Source organism: Nomascus leucogenys, chromosome 11, assembly GCF_006542625.1.
Source record: "Nomascus leucogenys isolate Asia chromosome 11, Asia_NLE_v1, whole genome shotgun sequence".
Classification (NCBI taxonomy): Eukaryota; Metazoa; Chordata; class Mammalia; order Primates; family Hylobatidae; genus Nomascus; species Nomascus leucogenys.
This window is the reverse complement of record NC_044391.1, coordinates 26,716,154-26,733,168: the sequence shown is the minus strand read 5'-3', so window position 1 is coordinate 26,733,168 and position 17,015 is coordinate 26,716,154. Positions and strand designations below refer to the sequence as shown.

The following is a 17,015-nucleotide window of genomic DNA, read 5'->3' as shown; positions in this document are numbered from 1 at the left end:
AGATTCTTCTCATCTCATTGGGCAATGGTTATTTTACAGGGAGGGAAAGAATAAATGGGGTATAGGAAGAGTAAAGACATTTTTTAGTGTTACTTGAATTAACTACGTACTAGCAAGTGAGAACTAGAAAAGGGATGAATCATACCTGTCAAATGTGCTTGATCCATCTTATAAGAAAGAGAATGTTGGGGGTATAAGAATACCCCAGTAAATCCCCCTGGTTGGCACAGTCAGCCTTGGGCAACTTGACTGCTGTTTGGAGTCAGCTGCAAGGCGATGGGCTGCCAAGTAGAGCTGGCAGTATGGACAGATCACTTACTGAGTTAAGCTCACAATTATGAGAGCGTATATATATATGCTTTTGCCAATATGGAGGCAGTGATATATGCAGAGGTGATATTTATAGGCCAAATTCATGATGACAATACAGTAAAATTGCCAATAAAAATCTTTAATAGGTTTTTAAAGCCAGGCAGTAGCCTGCTTGTTTGAACAATATTCAATCTGCCAGATTTCATTGGAGCCAATGAATTTAAATAGGCCCTTGGCAAACACTGCAGTGAGATTTGAACCAGAGTACATAGTAGAGCTGAAGAGCCCTGCTGGCCTCAGAACAGATGCACTCCAGGGAATGCCAAGGTCCTTTCTGGAGTCAGGGTGGGTACAGAATGGCTGCCTGTAACCTAAAATGGAAGAAAACAGGATTTTAGAATGAAAGGCATCCGAGAAAAGCACCTTTTATGGAACAAGAAAGGATATCTGTTCCAACTTGTCCGACAAGGTCATTCAGCCAGTTAGGCAAAGGTAAGACTAGGACTCGGCTTCTGTCCACCTTATTCCTGATGGTTTTAGAAGATTAGGTAATCGCTCATTGTCTCTTTTCAGATCAGATTAGAAACAATAGTCATGAATTTGCAAAATTGGGGCCATGAGTCTTCGTTTGTGTGCTTGCTGACCATCAACTAGCATATTAAATAAAAATCTTTACTTAGGAGCACCCTCTTCATCTGCCTAACTGGTAGTTTTCATATCCTCAGTGACCTCCAAGCCTCCGAGTCTGTGCCTGTGACTGCCATAGCCCCTGCAGCCCCTGGCCACTGGGCCTCCTCTTGATGAGGAGGGGCTGACCAGCTCCTGGGCTTTAAAACCTGCTTGCTGTGACTTCCAGGACAGGACCCCCGCAGACCCCACATAATTAAGCCTTAACAGCCGTTTAGAAAATGTATCCCAGATTTGACTGCTCCTTGGTTCTCTTGCTACGACCCAGGTTTAGCCTACTGCAGCCGCTTCTAACTGGGCTCACTGCTTCACCCGGCGGCCCGTGCTCCACAGTGTCTTGAGTGTTCTTCGTAACCTTTCTAACTCTGAGGCGAGTCACATCACTCCCCTGCATAAAACCCTTCAACAGCAGCTGATTTCCCTAGGAATAAAATCCAGGCATCCTTTTATGCCCGGCACCTTCCTCATCCTTATCCCCTTTCCCTTCCCCTGCCTTCTCTACTCTCCAGCTGCTCGAGGTCTCCCTGCCCCTTGGAACTTACCAAGGGTGGCCTGCTTTGGTGCGGGCACTGATGTTTCTCCTCACATCCCTGTCCTCCAACTCTTGGCCGCTGCTTTTCACCATTCAGATCTCAATACCTCCTCAACAGAGGCTTTTCCTGACCATTTTAGGCAAAGTAGCTTCATCTCCCAACCCCATTACTCTCCTGGAGTTGATTTTCAAGCCTGGCTATGTAGTACAATCACTTGAGAAGTTAAAAAAAAAAAACAATTGAGTGTTTAGGCCCCTCTACAGACCAATGAAATAGAATATCTGGGGCTGAGAAGCATGATTCCAAGGCATTGCTCTATTTTACCCTATGCAGTGGTTGTCTAATTCTGGAATTTTTATGTATGCATGTGCTCATCCTCCACCCACCTGCAAATGTGGTTCCCTGAGGACATAGATGTTGTCAATTTTGAGGTATCCTTAGTGCCTGGGGCATGGCTTATCATATAGTAGGAACAGGGTACACATTTGCTTTGTTATCAAAAAGGGTCAGACTCTGGGGCCGGCGTGGTGGCTCACACCTGTAATCCCAGCACTTTGGGAGGCCGAGGCGGGTGGATCGCCTCAGGTCAGGAATTTGAGACCAACCTAGCCAACATGGTGAAAACCCGTCTCTACTAAAAATACAAAAATTAGCCGGGAGTGGTGGCGCACACCTGTAATCCCCAGCTTCTCAGAAGGCTGAGGCAGGAGAATTCCTTGAACCCGGGAGGCAGAGGTTGCAGTGAGCCGAGATCACACCATTGCACTCCAGCCTGGGCAACAAGAGTGAGACTCCATCTCAAAAAAAAAAAAAAAAAAAAAAAGAGTCAGACTCTGTAAAATATTTGAAGAGATTTATTCTGAGCCAGGTATGAGTGACCATGGCCTGTGATACAAGCCCTCAGGAGATCCTGAGAACATGTGCCCAAGGTGGTCAGGGTGCAGCTTGGTTTTATACATTTTAGGGAAACATGAGACTTCAATCAATTACATTTAAGAAATAACATTGATTCTGTCCAGAAAGGTGGGACAACTCGAAGTGGGGCGAGGGCTTCCAGGTTATAGGTAGAGGTAAACATTTTCTGGTTGACAATTGGTTGGAGTTTACCTAAAGACCTGAGATTATTAGAAAGGAAATGTCTGGGTTCAGATAAGGGATGGTAGAGACCAAAGTGTTCATTGTACAGATGAAGCCCTTAGGTAGCAGGCTTCAGAGAGAATAGATTGTGAATATTTCTTATCAGACTTAAGATATAATGAGGCATGTCCAACCCCCACTTCCCGTCATGGCCAGAAACAGTCTTTTAGGTTAAATTTGAAGAGTGCCTTGGCTAAGAAGGAAGTCCATTGAGGGGGTCTTAGAATTTTATTTTTGGTTTACAGCTTGGTTGCCTGAATAATATGTATTTGCAAGGAATATGGGCGGGAAAGAGAAGAGCTATAAAAGCCAAAAGCTATTAAAAGATGTTAAAAATCATGGAGACCAAAGCTTTTTGGATAAATTTGGATAAACTGGTGATCACAGGAGAGTCCAGTTCCAGATTTTTCTTAACACCCACATATACTTAAACGTGGGTGGTCTGATGGTTAGAACTGTGATTTTGGAGTTAGATTTTACTTTCATCTCTGCCATTGACCCTGGACAATTGCTTGGCTTCTGTTGTTACACACAGAAGAGGTATAAGGAGAAGTTATTTTTGTGAAGTACTCTTGTGGTTAGGAACCTTCAGTAAAAGTGGTAATTGGATTTTGATGGTACATTGTCTACAATCAAACTTCCTGAAGTATGAACAGACCAATTCCTTATGTGCTGTTGCTTAAACTTTCGTAGCCACAGAGTTGGCCTGGAGATAGGAGCCAGGCAGGAGATGAAAGGGATCACATGGGGTCTAAGCCTCTGCTGAGTGAGAATAAGCAAGGACAGAGAGGAAGAGAAGAGCTGGAGGTTGTCTGTTAGTGTGATTCTTTCAGATCCTTCGTTTCTTTTTTCAATTTGTCTTCCTCTCCCCAGATCTCTTATATAGTCCTCCTGACACTAAGTTGAGGACTTTGCTATTTTGTTTCATACGAATTTTTATTTTTTTCTTACTATAAGAACAGTGCAGTATGTATATTATTGAAAGGATTAGAAAATATGGACAAGCAGAAAAAACATCTTAAATTTCTAACAATTTAACCACCTAGAGATGATATCCACTGTCAACACTTTGGTGTGCCTCCTTCAGACTTTGTGTGTGTGCAAAATATTATTGTCCATTTTTAAGAAACAAATCATTTTCTACACATCATTGTGTAAATGATTTTTTACTTACTACCATGGATTTGTTTATAACACTTTTAGTGGTTGGATAGTATCCTGCATATCAATGTTCTGTATTTAGTCCATCACATATTGTTGTATATTGAGGTTGTTTGTACTTTTTTCACCATTACCAGCTGTGCTGGGTAAATATCCCTATAGATTAAAGTTTGCACCCATTTATAAATAATTTTTTAGGATAAACACCTAGAAGTGCGATTGTGGTGGTCGAGGAGTAAAGAGGTGTTTTTTTGTTTTTGTTTTTTTCTAACTGCTTCTTGTGGAGCAGGGCTAACCCATAGGCTACCCAGAGTGGCCATAAAGACATCTTTGAGAGTCTTGCTGTGTTGTCAAATTGTCCTCTGGAGATGCTGCACTCCCAGCCCTTGGTATAAAGTGCCCTTCTTTCTTTCTTTCTTTCTCATTCAGGCTTTCCTAGCTCTTCCCTGGATTCTGCCATCGCATCTCCTCAACTCCGGTCTCTTCCCCTTAAGTTCATTTAACACTCCTCTGTCAGATTAAATGTTCCGATACACAAATTGATCACATTGCTAAAATTATCAGATCTTGTTCTACCATCACAGGACCTCATAATCAGGATGTGAGCAACTTTGTGGGGATTTTTTCTTTCTTTTCTTTTCTTTTTTTTTTTTTTTTTTTTTCTAGTAGATGGTGTCTCACTCTGTAGCCCAGGCTGGAGTGCAGTGGTGCAATCATAGCTCACCGCAGTCTTGAACTCCCGGACTCAAGTGATCCTCCTGCCGTGGCCTCCCAAAGTGCCGGAATTATAGACATGAGCTGCCACGCCCAACCCTGGCACTATATTTTCTGTTCTAGTTTTTCTCCAGCAAATATGCATTTCTTGTGATTCTTCATCTCTGGTCTTCCTTCGTTGGTTCCTGGCTTACCTTCTGCCCCTCCGGACTACCAGTTCTGGGGAGCAGAGATTGTGTCCCTGGAACTGCCCTCTGCCAAACATGTAGAATAGGCACTGAAGTCAAACTTCAGCTGGTGGACTCTCCTCCCCAATCTCCCATCTTTACTTGATCACATTTCACTTTTATTGCAAGACTGCGCTCATGTTCACTGAACACATCTTCCTTCTGATGTCATGTGTTCCCAATTTCAGTAAGGCTTTCTCCATCTCCTTTCACTTAACATGACAGTAATCTTTCCCTCCTCTGAATTCATTGAGTCGTTTATTTCCAATTCTCCTATGTTACTTAACCCTTTTTCCATAATATCATAATTTTCAGTCTGTATTCTGTATTATATTTCAAATATCTCCAGGCTAACTGCTATCCCTTGCAAAGCTGGGGGAGCAGGGACCTAAAGTTATGCTACAGTGAAGAAGCACCATCATCATTTTGGCATATATCTTGTAGTACCTTTCCACATATGTGATAAATGATTAATATTTACATTGTGTAAGCATAGCATACAGATGCAATTCACTTTTCAATTCTTCTTTCTTTGGCCCAGTATTTTATAGTACTATGCAGTGCTTTGGCTATTTTATTATTACTTGGACTATAAAGGAGTTACAAAGTCGCTACTGTTATAAATGGCTTCCAGAAGGAGAACAGCAGCTTTAGTGCTTTGTAAAACAAAAATGACTGGCTTACAAAAAATATCCAGTAGCATCGGAACCATGAAATAGAGTAGTTAGAAACTTACCCTCCCCTAATCTCTGAGTGGTATAGGCCTGTGGAAATGTGACTTGTGCATTTGCTTTCATGTTAGCTGACCCATGTTCTACTATTAGTTCCTGCAGATGAGTGTGGTGGCAAATACTGTTCCTTAGATTGTAGTCATAGAGTTAATCAGAGCTGCATGATTCGTTTTAAAGAGAATCTAACATTGTCAAAGAAGTTCTGGAAGTTGCGGGGTGGAAAAGGAACTAAGTGAGTTCACCAGCCGGGTCTGAACTTGATTAAGCCTGAATTCTTTGTTGTAACTTATGTTAATGCTCATTAAATCTGTAAAGCAAGACGGAAGCACTGTTTGTCTATATATATATCATATATATGTATGATATATATGTTATATATATCATACGTATATACGTATGATATATATGTTATATATATCATATGTATATACGTATGATATATATTATATATAATATGTATATAAAATATAATTTATATTATATATAAACATTTTTAGGTATCGTGCTGTAAAGTAATATAGTACTATATAATTATTCTCATGGCTTTCTAGTCAGATTACCTTGAAAATCCAAAATGATCTTGGTGAACAATAATACATTATGATTTCATGGTTCATCTATACACCTCCTGCATAGATGTATAATACTCATATCTAACAAGATTACCAATTACATAACTTTTGGTATCAGTAACATGCCTAAAATACCAGAGTATTTATTGGCCATTATCAGTTATGAAACGTTGACATTGCCAGACAAGGCTTTGTTCATACATATATATATATATTTTTTATATGTATGTATAGTCATATATAAAATATATATTATATATATGCCTTTAAATATTATAAGCCTTGCATATGTATATGGTCTCCTATATATGCCTTTTTTTATATAAGCCTTTCATATATATATTAAGCCTGTCTTTATTCAGACTATGAAACCAAAAACATCCTTTTTCTAGATAACGCATAGTGTGATTCTGTTTAATGAACCTAATGTCTGTGAAGGGGTAATTAAGCAAATATGATTGTTTTCTGCCTCAACAAACTGCCAGCAAGTTCCCCTGGAGAGCAGCACTGTGTGGCTGTGTGGCTGTGGGTGCCTGCTTAGCAGGATTGGGGGATGTGGGAGGCGTGCCAACTGGGAAGCAAAGGCCAGAAACACATTGTCCTGTGTCCTGCTTCAGAATTCTAGAGTGTGGCAGGCCTGCCGGTGATTACTTAAGGTCTTCTTTTATTAGAGCATGTCTTAAGAGGAAAAGGAAACATCTCTAAATGAAATGCTTGTGGGCACTTTTATTCACAGCTTTAAGTAACCTTTCTTTAAAAACTGCCAGATCTGTGTTTCCAATCTTGGCCTCTATATTAGTTTCCTCAGGCTGCTGTAACAAAGTACTCTACCGCAAACTGGGAAGCTTTAAAAAAAAAAACAAAAAACAAATTAGTTGTCCCAAGTTCTGGAGGCTAGATATCCAAGGTGGAGGTTCAGCAGGGTTGGTTTCTTCTGAGGGCTGTGAGGGAGAATCTGTTCCATGCTTCTTTCCTGTCTTCTGGTGGTGGGCGGACAACCTTTGGTGTTCTTTGGCTTGAAGAAGCATCACCCTGATCTCTACCTTCATCTTTACTTGGTTTTGTCCTTGTGTGCATGTCTGTTTTTAAATTTCCCTCTTTTATAAAAAAGACTCCAGTCACATTGGATTAGGTGCCTGCCCAACTCCACTATGATCTCATCTTAACTGGTTCCATTTGCAGCCACCCTATTTCCAAATAAAGTCACATTCTGAGGTTCTAGGGGTTGGGGTTTTGGGGGATGGGGGACACAGTTCTGCCCATACCAGCATCTCTCTTGAGTCCATTGAGTCTCTTTTGGCTTCTGGCTGGACACTGTACTACATGTCCCACTGGTACCTCAAACACAGTCACAGTTGGTTACATTCTCCCACAGGTCCCTTCTTTCCAATTTTTACCTTTTTTTCTTCTTTCTTCTTTATCTTTGGTGGTAGTATCATCATCCCACTCAGTTATCCAAGTTGGAAATGTTGGGAGCATCCTGGCCTGTTTCCTTGGTCTTGGCCTCCAACATCCAGTCCTAACCATATTTTATCATTTTCGCCTCCGCTGTGTTTCTCTAGCCTTTTTTCTGCTTCCATTCCTAGGGCTTCCACTCAGGTTTAGAACCCTGCGATCCCTGGCTGCCAGGCTGTCTCCCACATCTCATCTCTCCTTTAAAGTCATCTTCCACACCAGTTCTTTTTCTAAAACAGTTTTGAATGTGACATTTCTTAATCCAGAAACCTTGAGTGATTTTTAACTGTCTGAAAAAAAAGTCAAGATTCTGTTGCTTGGCCCTTAAGGTCCACCCCAGGTGGCTGGCATCTCGCTCATGCCAGTCTTTTGCTCCTCATGACCTGCTAGATGGAGAATTGGTAACTCCTACATGCTTCTCCAAATACAGCACATCCATTTGTTTTCATCTCTGTACTTTGCGTCTACAGTGTAGAATGTCCTCTCTATCCTTCCCTCCTCTCTCCATTGTCACCAAATCAAAGTGGGTCCATTTGCCTGCACACAATGGAAGGCCAAACACAAAGCACCAGTTTTTTGTAGCAAGAAAGTTTATTGCCAGGCAACTGAGTAAGGGGACAGGAGTCAGGCTCAAGTTTGACTTTCTCTACCAGCCTTACAGCCATAGATTTAAGGGAGGGCTTCTGAGTGTGGAGTTTAGGTGCTGAACAGTGATTAGTGATTGGCTGAAAGGAAAGGGGGTTTGGAAAGTGTCTTGGGCATGCTGTTGCCCTTCCATGCTGCTTCATGGGTTGCACCTTTGGACAGTGGTGGCATTAGCTTGAACTGAGGGTGAGTTTTTGGCCTTCTAACGTCAAAAGGTTACTCAACAGGGGAGGAAGTCTATTCTGCCCAGACTCCAGTCAGCTATGTTGGTTCCAACTAGCCTCAGTCTGTCAGCCAATTTTGTGGCAAATAGAGAGAACTGTAACAAATGGTTTTCTTCTCTGCTGTCCTGCAAGACAAGCTCAATAAATTTTTGTTAGTTACCAAATTCTTTAATCCTGTGGGGCATGGTTTCACCGTCTTCCCACAGCAGTTGGAATTCTACCCAGGTTAAATGGAAGCCAGGAGACCTGGTTTTCAGGCCAAAATGTCAGAAGCCAGTTGTTTTGCCTAACCCAGGTCATTAACTTTTTCCAGTTTCTGTTTCCTCACAAGTAAAATTAGGAGGTTGAAGTAGATAATCCCTGAGATCTTTTCAGCTTTAAAATTTGTTCTTCAAATACCATGCTGCCATGAAGCAGTCCCCAACTCTTCCAGGCAGAATAATTCACTCCTTTTATGCCCCTTAGTGCTTTATTTTTTCTTTTACAGTTAACTCTTAATTTCTAGTGGTTATGTGTGCTCATGACTATCTCCCCTTCCTCCAAACAGCTGGTGGTAAGCTCCTTGAGTTCAGCCAGGAATGTTTGACTCATATTTGCCCCCGTTCTTGCTTCGTACACAGAGAGTCTCGGTGAGAGAGACCTTAGTAGAGGATAAAATGTGCTCGGGAAGTACTCACCTGTAACACATGCTCTTCCTGAGTGTTCCCAGGCATTGAGAAGGATGTGTTTTGGATGGTTAATGATACAGAGATATTATATTGAACACACTGAGTTTTTCCTTTCTTTGTAGCATTATTGTAATTGGGTGACATTCTGGGAAACAGCTAAATTCACTTTGTAACAGTTTTTATAAAAAAGTGTGCTCTCTATAGGATGTTTAAAAGTAACTAAGTTTTCTGTAAAAGACATGAAAAGCATTCCTATTTTCTTCCTCCTTCTATATCCTCCGGAAACTTAGAGTATCTCAATGTGTCATTAAAGTATTTGGATACTTAAAATAGCAGTTGTTAAAAAATAAAATCTAGGAAAGCTTTTATGGACCCATTTCCTCTTTGGAAGTCAAAACATCCTTGGCCTCTCATGTTCTTCCTAAAGCTTAGATTTGACCCACATTTTGACCTTCAGAAAGTTAAAGTCACTCCTTTTTCCTAGAGAAGAATGACCAGGCCCTTTTCTTGCTTCAAGGCCACCTCTGGTCCTATATTTCTAATCTAATTTTACATTGTTCTTTAATGCACTCCACTGTCCAGACAAAATCTGTCACTCATCAGTTTCCCTGTACGCTCCTTAGCTTTCTTGCATTAGCCTTCTGCCTGAGGTGCCCTCTAGTCTACACCCATTACTGCATATCCAAGTTGTACTCATTTTTTAAGGCCTAGCTCAAATGCCATTTCTGCCACAAAGACTTTTGTTACCATACTAGTTCTTGTGTTATGATTTGTCCTTCCTCTATACACTAGTCTATTTCTAGACTAGTGCTATCTGCCTCACTAGACTAGAAGTCCCTTGGGGTCATGTTTCATGTGTCATTTATCTGTATTCCCCTTGTACTAGCCCTAGGTCAATTCACACGTGGTCAGTAAACACCAGTAGTGAATCAATATCTGTGAACCATTTTTTGCATGGTGTATAAGGGTACTAATGCATAACAAAGTTGCTCTATTTTGCTGTTAGGCAGTCACATCTTAGGCTAAAGTATCTGCACTTTTATTATAGAACCCAAAAACATGCCTGAAGGAAGACTGAAACATATATGATCCTGGATAAAACAGTTACATTTGAAATTATAGTGTATTTAGTGTGTAACTACATGGTCAATACTGTCATGTCTTTTAGATTCTGTGCATTATTATTTCAGTCCACTCTATGTAAAAGTAAATGCTAAATGTTTATAAATGTTTTCAGTTTGAATTTTATGTTTTGGCAGTGATACCTTATTTTTTCCCTCAGTGTATGTTTGTATATGCTTCTGTTTTCCACAAGCTACTGATTTTTGCTTTATGTTTGTTTTATGTTGCAGATTAATATCTTTTCAAGAATTTGTTGCCTTTGAATCTGTCCTGTGTGCTCCTGATGCTTTGTTTATGGTAGCCTTTCAGCTGTTTGACAAAGCTGGCAAAGGAGAAGTAACTTTTGGTAAGGAGCATGATTCTGTGCACATCTCTGTAAGTGTGGACTTGTGTGAGCATTTTCTTTTTTTTTTTTTTCTAGGAACAAAATAAAGTGTATGGAAATGCTTTTAAGAAGATAGTATATCCCTTTTAGTAAAGATACTTCAATGTTTAGGAGCTCCAGTTCAAACGTCTTCCTATTTGAAAAAAATAAGTTTCTGGCTTAGTAGTTTTGATACTCTGATTTAGTTTTAAGGTGAGGGAGATGTGGCATGACTGTTTTCATAGAGTCATGGCATGTGAGAGCCAGACAGGACTTCTGTTTCTTCCCTGGACCATCAGTAGTGCTTTCCACTGATAGAACGAAGAAGTGAATAATCTGCCTACACACAGAAGTTACTTATGCACCCTGTACTTCTTGTCTTCACCTTGTTCCCATGGAGTAGTTTGCAGCCAGAGCCGCTGCACAAGATGGTGGTTCAGAATGGTACATGAAGGACCTTGTTCTAAACAACCCCCGCTCCCCCCACCCGACTGCTGTGCTGGCAGTGTCTGCTCTGCTGTGGCGTTCTTTATTTTGCAAGGCACAAACATCATCATGGGAATTAGCTACAAAGCTGCAGAAAAACCTGACGTTTTTCAAATACTTAGAAGAAAGGGAAGGCTTGGAAGTGGTGGGACAGTGGTAAGTTACTTTTTAAAAAACTGGCTACTAAGGACAGATTTAACAGAAAGTACCATGTTTCCCTCGGACTCTGTGGTGTCCAGCATATGTTGTCTCTGCATGCAAATCTGCAGTAGCATTGCTCATGAAGAATTTTGGAGCCCTTTAGGCATGTGGATTGTGCTTTCATGAGAGATGGCTTTAAAGATTAGGGAGAATGTGGCATGACTATTTTCATAGCGTCATAGAACGTGAGACCCAGACAGGACTTCTGCCTGTCTTGTGTTTGGCAAGTGTCCATTTTAAGTGTCTTTATTCTTAGTTTCCAATTCATTCAGACCTTTGGGACTTGTCTTATTTTATGTATTGTGGAAAACATACAGATATGGGAAAAATACAGGTGGTGTAAGAGTGTTGCTTCCAGAATCAGATAAGCTTAGCCCCTTCAAGCTCTACTGCTGTTGTCTCTGAGCCAAATTAGTGATCCTCTCCAGTCCTCATTTATCTTACCAAGAAGTGAATATAATTAGATAAAGTATTGGTAAGATAGTATAATAGATTTATTGTGCCAACCCCCTTCACCATTCCATCATACTCATTTGACATGACAGAATAAAAGGTTAAATCATCTTGAGCAAAGACAAAAAATTATATACTTGCCTGGTTTTGCTTCTAGAAGATCAGATGCTTTCCATTAATACTTCATGAGGATTATTTAATATTTACAGATCCTTAGAAGAAATTTATTTCCATCACCCAATTCCTCTTAGCACCACTGCAACCACAACTTTTTAATGGAATACCAATTTAAAAAAAGTCCCCATTTAAATCTTCAAGTAATGAGTAAGCAGCCAGCTCATGGTGTTATTGATTTACTCAGTGGAAGTGAGTTTGGTGACAGTGTTATGATAGCGTTTCCTGGGGATGAGCAGAGGAAAGCCTGTGAGTGTAAGCATGTTCAACATAGGTGTGTTCTGTCTTGTCCTCCTACTTTCCCCAGCAAGTCTGGATGTGAGGAATGGAAGAGAGCTCGATTTGAGATTAGAGGACTGAGAAATGGGCTTCAGGTAGTTCCTTGATATAGATCCATCTTCCCTTCATGCGTGTGAAGTGGCAAGGGATATTGGCGACACCAGCTTTACCACTTGTCCTAGAAAGACATAGGGACTTCCACCATTGCAGAGGAAAGTGTGTGTGTTAGTGTGATTAGAAGAAAATGATAGTGAAGAAGCAGGATGTAGGAAACAAGAGCTATCTTTGAATTGTAGAAGGCATAGTTGCATAAGGATTTTGTTTCTGCTTCTTACTAGCTAAAGGATAAGTCATTTCAACCCTCTGAGCTTTATTTTCCTCATCTCTAAAATTGGGGTAATAACTACCTTACAGGACTATGTAAGGATTTAAAGATTCACTGCATAAAAGGCACTGTCTGGAAAACAAAGGCCTTTATACAAATAGTGATACTAAAAGAAATAGCCTAAAAGATTCTCTGTATTTCTTTTTTTCATTTTTGTTCTTTGGGAAGCCCTTTTTTTTTTTTTTTAACGTAACTTCAGGGGTACATGTGCAGGTTTACTATATAGGCAAATTTGCTGTACAAATTATTTCGTTACTCAGATATTAAACCTAGTACCCATTAGTTATTTTTCCTGATCCTCTCCCTCCTCCCACCCTCTACCCTCCACCCTCTGGTAGGCCCTAATGCCTGTTATTCCTCTCTGTGTCCCTGTGTTCTTATCACTTAGCTCCCACATATACGTGAGAATGTTTGGTTTTTGGTTTTCTGATCCCACATTAGTTTGCTAAGGATAATGGCCTCCAGCTCCATCCAAGTTCCTGCAGAGGACATGATCTCGTTGTTGTTGTTGTTGTTGTTGTTTTTAATGACTGCATAGTATTCCATGGTGTCTATGTACCACATTTTCTTTATCCAGTCTATGATTAGTAGGCATTTAGGTTGATGCCATGTCTTTGCTATTGTGAATAGTGCTATAGTGAACATATGTGTGCATGTGTTTTTATGATAGAATGTTTATATTTCTTTGGGTATATACCCAGTAATGGGATTGTGGGTCGAAGGATAGTTCTGTTTTTAGGGCTTTGAGGAATCGCCACACTGTTTTCCCCAGTGGTTGAACTAATTTACACTCCCACCAGCATTTACACTCCCACCAGCAATGTATACATGTTCGTTTTTCTCTGCAACCGTGCTAGCACCAGCTATTTTTTGACTTTTTAATAGTAGCCATTCTGATTAGTGTGAGATGGTACCTCATTGTAGTTTTGATTTGCATTTCCTTAATTACCAGTGATGTTGAGCCTTTTTCCGTATGCTTCTTGGCCAGGCATATGTGTTCTTTTGAAAATGTCTGTTCATGTCGTTTGCCCACTTTTTTTCTTTTCTTTTTTTTTTTAAGACAGTCTCACTCTGTCACCCAGGCTGGAATGCAGTGGCGCGATCTCGGCTTAGTGCAACCTCCACCTCCTGGGTTCAAGCATTTCTCCTGTCTGAGTCTCTCGAGTGCCTGGGAGTACAGGCGCCCGCCACCACATCTGGCTAATTTTGTATTTTTAGTAGAGACAAGATTTTACCATATTGGTCAGGATGGTCTCAAACTCCTGACCTCAGGTGATTCACCCGCCTCGGCCTCCCAAACTGCTGGAATTACAGGCGTGAGCCACCATGCCTGGCCTTTCCCCCACTTTTTAATGGGGTTGTTTTTTCCCTGTTAATTTAAGTTCCTTATAGTTAGTTGCTAGATATTAGACCTTTGTCAGATGCATAGTTTGCAAAAATTTTCTCCCATTCTTTAGGGTGTCTGTTTACTCTCTTAATAGTTGCTTTTGCTGTGCAGAATGCCCTTTAGTTAATTAGGTCCCATTTGTCAATTTTTGTTTTTATTGCAATTGCTTTTGGTGTCTTTGTCATGAAATCTTTGCCCATTCCACTCTCCAGAGTGGTATTGCCTAGGTTGTCTTCCAAGAATATAGTTTTGAGTTTTACACTTCAGTGTTGTTTGTGTTTTAGACGGACTCTTGCTCTGTTGCCCAGGCTGGAGTGCAGTGGTATGATCACGGCTCACTGCAACCTCTGCTTACCAGGCTCAAGTGATTATTGTGCCTCAGCCTCCCAAGTAGCTGGGAGTATAGGCATGCATCACCATGCCTGGCTGATTTTTGTATTTTTCAGTAGAGACAGGGTTTCACCATGTTGGCCAGGCTGGTCTCGAACTCTTGACCTCAAGTGATCCACCCACCTTGGCCTCCCAAAGTGTTGGGATTACAGGTGTGAACCGTCATGTCTGGGCACATTTAAGTCTTTAATCCATCTCGATTTATTTTTGTATATGGCTTAAGGAAGGAGTCCAGTTTCAGTCTTCTGCATATGGCTAGCCAATTAACCCAGCATCGTTTATTGAATACAGAATCCTTTCCCCATTGCTTGTTTTTGTCAACTTTCTTGAAGATCAGATAGTTGTAGGTGTACAGCCTTACTTCTGTTTATAAGTTTCTTGAGATATCAACAGGTATATGACAGGATGTTGGTATGACTGGTAAATTCTAGTTAATTTGTGATTCTGTATGTGAGGAGAAAAAAATTAAATGTTTCCATTTGTATTTTTAGCCTATTGTATGTGACAGTGATTTTTTGAAGTCTACTTTGTTGAATGACAGCATACATGCAGAAGAATATACAAATGGTGTTAAGTGTACATCTTGTTGAACTTTTACATCTGGATCTGCTTACCACAAGCCAGATCAGAAAGAGGATGGTACCAGCAGTCTAGAGGTCTCATCCCAATCACTGTTCCCCAATCCAAATGGTAACAACTGACATTTATCACTATCAATTGGTTTTGCCTGTTTTTAAACTTAATTTAATTGGAACTATATAGAATGTACTCTTTTGGTCTGGCTTCCTTTGTTCATTTTATTTGTGAGATTAATCCATGTCGCATGTATTTTTTGTTTTTCTTCACTGTATTGAATTCCATTATGTGACTCTATCCTAATTTATTTATCCATTCTATTGTTGATAAACATTTTGGAACATTTTCATTTTGGCTACTACAAGCAATATGCTTTCGACATTGCTTTACGTATTTTTTGGTGTGTATAGACATTTCTAGGAATAGACTTGCTGGGTCATAAAAAATATGTATATTTAGCCTCAGTAGAGCTTGCCAAAATCTTTCCCAAAGTGATGGTGTGTCTGGAATTGGTGGGTTCTTGGTCTCATTGACTTCGAGAATGAAGCTGCGGACCCTCACAGTGAGTGTTACAGTTCTTAAAGATGGTGTGTCCAGAGTTTGTTCCTTCTTATGTTTGGACCTGTTCGGAGTTTCTTCCTTCTGGTGGGTTTGTGGTCTTGCTGGCTTCAGGAGTGAAGCTGCAGACCTTTGCAGTGAGTGTTACAGCTCTTAAGGCGGCGCTTCTGGAGTTGTTCATTCCTCCCGTCCGGAGTTGTTCATCCCTCCCGGTGGGTTCGTGGTCTCGCTGGCCTCAGGAGTGAAGCTGCAGACCTTTGTCTGAGTGTTACAGCTCATAAAGGCGGTGCAGACCCAAAGAGTGAGCAGCAGCAAGATTTATTGTGAAGAGCAAAAGAAGAAAGTTTCCACAGCATGGAAGGGGACCCGAGGTTGCCACTGCTGACTTGGGCAGCCTGCTTTTATTCCCTTATCTGCCCCACACACATCCTGCTGATCAGTCCATTTTACAGAGAGCTGATTGGTCCGTTTTGACAGAGTGCTGATTGGTGCATTTACAATCCCTGAGCTAGACACAGAGTGGTGATTGGTGCATTTACAATCCTCTAGCTAGACATAAAAGTTCTCCAAGTGCCCACCAGATTAGCTAGATACAGAGTGCTGATTGGTGCATATACAATCCTCCAGCTAGACCTAAAAGTTCTCCGAGTCCCCACCCAACTCAGGAGCCCAGCTGGCTTCGCCTAGTAGATCCCGCACTGGGGTTGTGGGTGGAGCTGCCCATCAATCCCACGCCATGCGCCAGCACTCCTCAGCCCTTGGGCAGTCGGTGGGACCTGGGCACTGCGGAGCAGGGGGCGGCACCCGTTGGGGAGGCTCGGGCCACACAGGAGCCCATGGTGGGTGGGGGGGGCTCGGGCATGGTGAGCTGCAGGTCCTGAGCCCTGCCCTGCTGGGAGTCAGCTGAGGCCCGGTGAGAATTCGAGTGCAGTGCGGGTGGGCCAGGAGTGCTGGGGGACCCAGCGCACCCTCTGCAGCTGCTGGCATAGCTGCTAAGCCCCTCACTGCCCAGGGCCGGCGGTGCTGGCCATCCGCTTTGAGTGCAGGGCCTGTGGAGCCCGCGCCCACCCAGAACTCACACTGGCCCACGAGCACCGTGGGCAGCCACGGTTCCCACCCACACCTCTATCTCCACACCTCCCTGCAAGCAGAGGGAGCCGGCTCCGGCCTCGGCCAGCCCAGAGAGGGGCTCCCACAGTGCACAGCAGGCTGAAGGGCTTCTCAAGTGCAGCCAGAGTGGGCGCCGAGGCCGAGGAGGCGCTGAGAGTGAGCGAGGACTACCAGCGCATTGTCACCTCTCAGTGGTACCAGTTAACACTCATACCATCATTGCATGATGGTTTTATTTCAGATCTTTGCCACTTGATATCAACCATTTTTATTTTAGTGATATCTCACTGTGTAGCTTCAATGAGCATTTATTTCCCTGATTCCTAATGGGTTATACAACATTTTTCCATATTTATTGGCCATTTGGCAATCTTCTTCAGTCACATGCTTATTTTCTGGATACAAGACCTCTGAGGGTTATATGTTTCACAGATTATTTACTCTGTGACTTGCACTGTTACTCA

At 41.7% G+C, this 17,015-nt stretch overlaps 1 protein-coding gene across 3 annotated transcripts in view; it reads left to right on the top strand.

Annotated features, from left to right (window-relative positions):
• The window catches only part of SLC25A13 (solute carrier family 25 member 13), a 204,686-nt gene that overhangs the window by 78,056 nt on the left and 109,615 nt on the right, over positions 1-17,015 (top strand). For 2 of the 3 annotated variants that reach the window (XM_012510470.2, XM_003252527.2), the window contains exon 4: positions 10,419-10,534. The exons of the other annotated variant lie outside the window; for it this stretch is intronic. In XM_012510470.2, the coding sequence (XP_012365924.2) occupies positions 10,419-10,534 (116 nt within the window). The remainder of the gene's footprint in view (positions 1-10,418; positions 10,535-17,015) is intronic. 3 annotated transcript variants of the gene reach the window in all.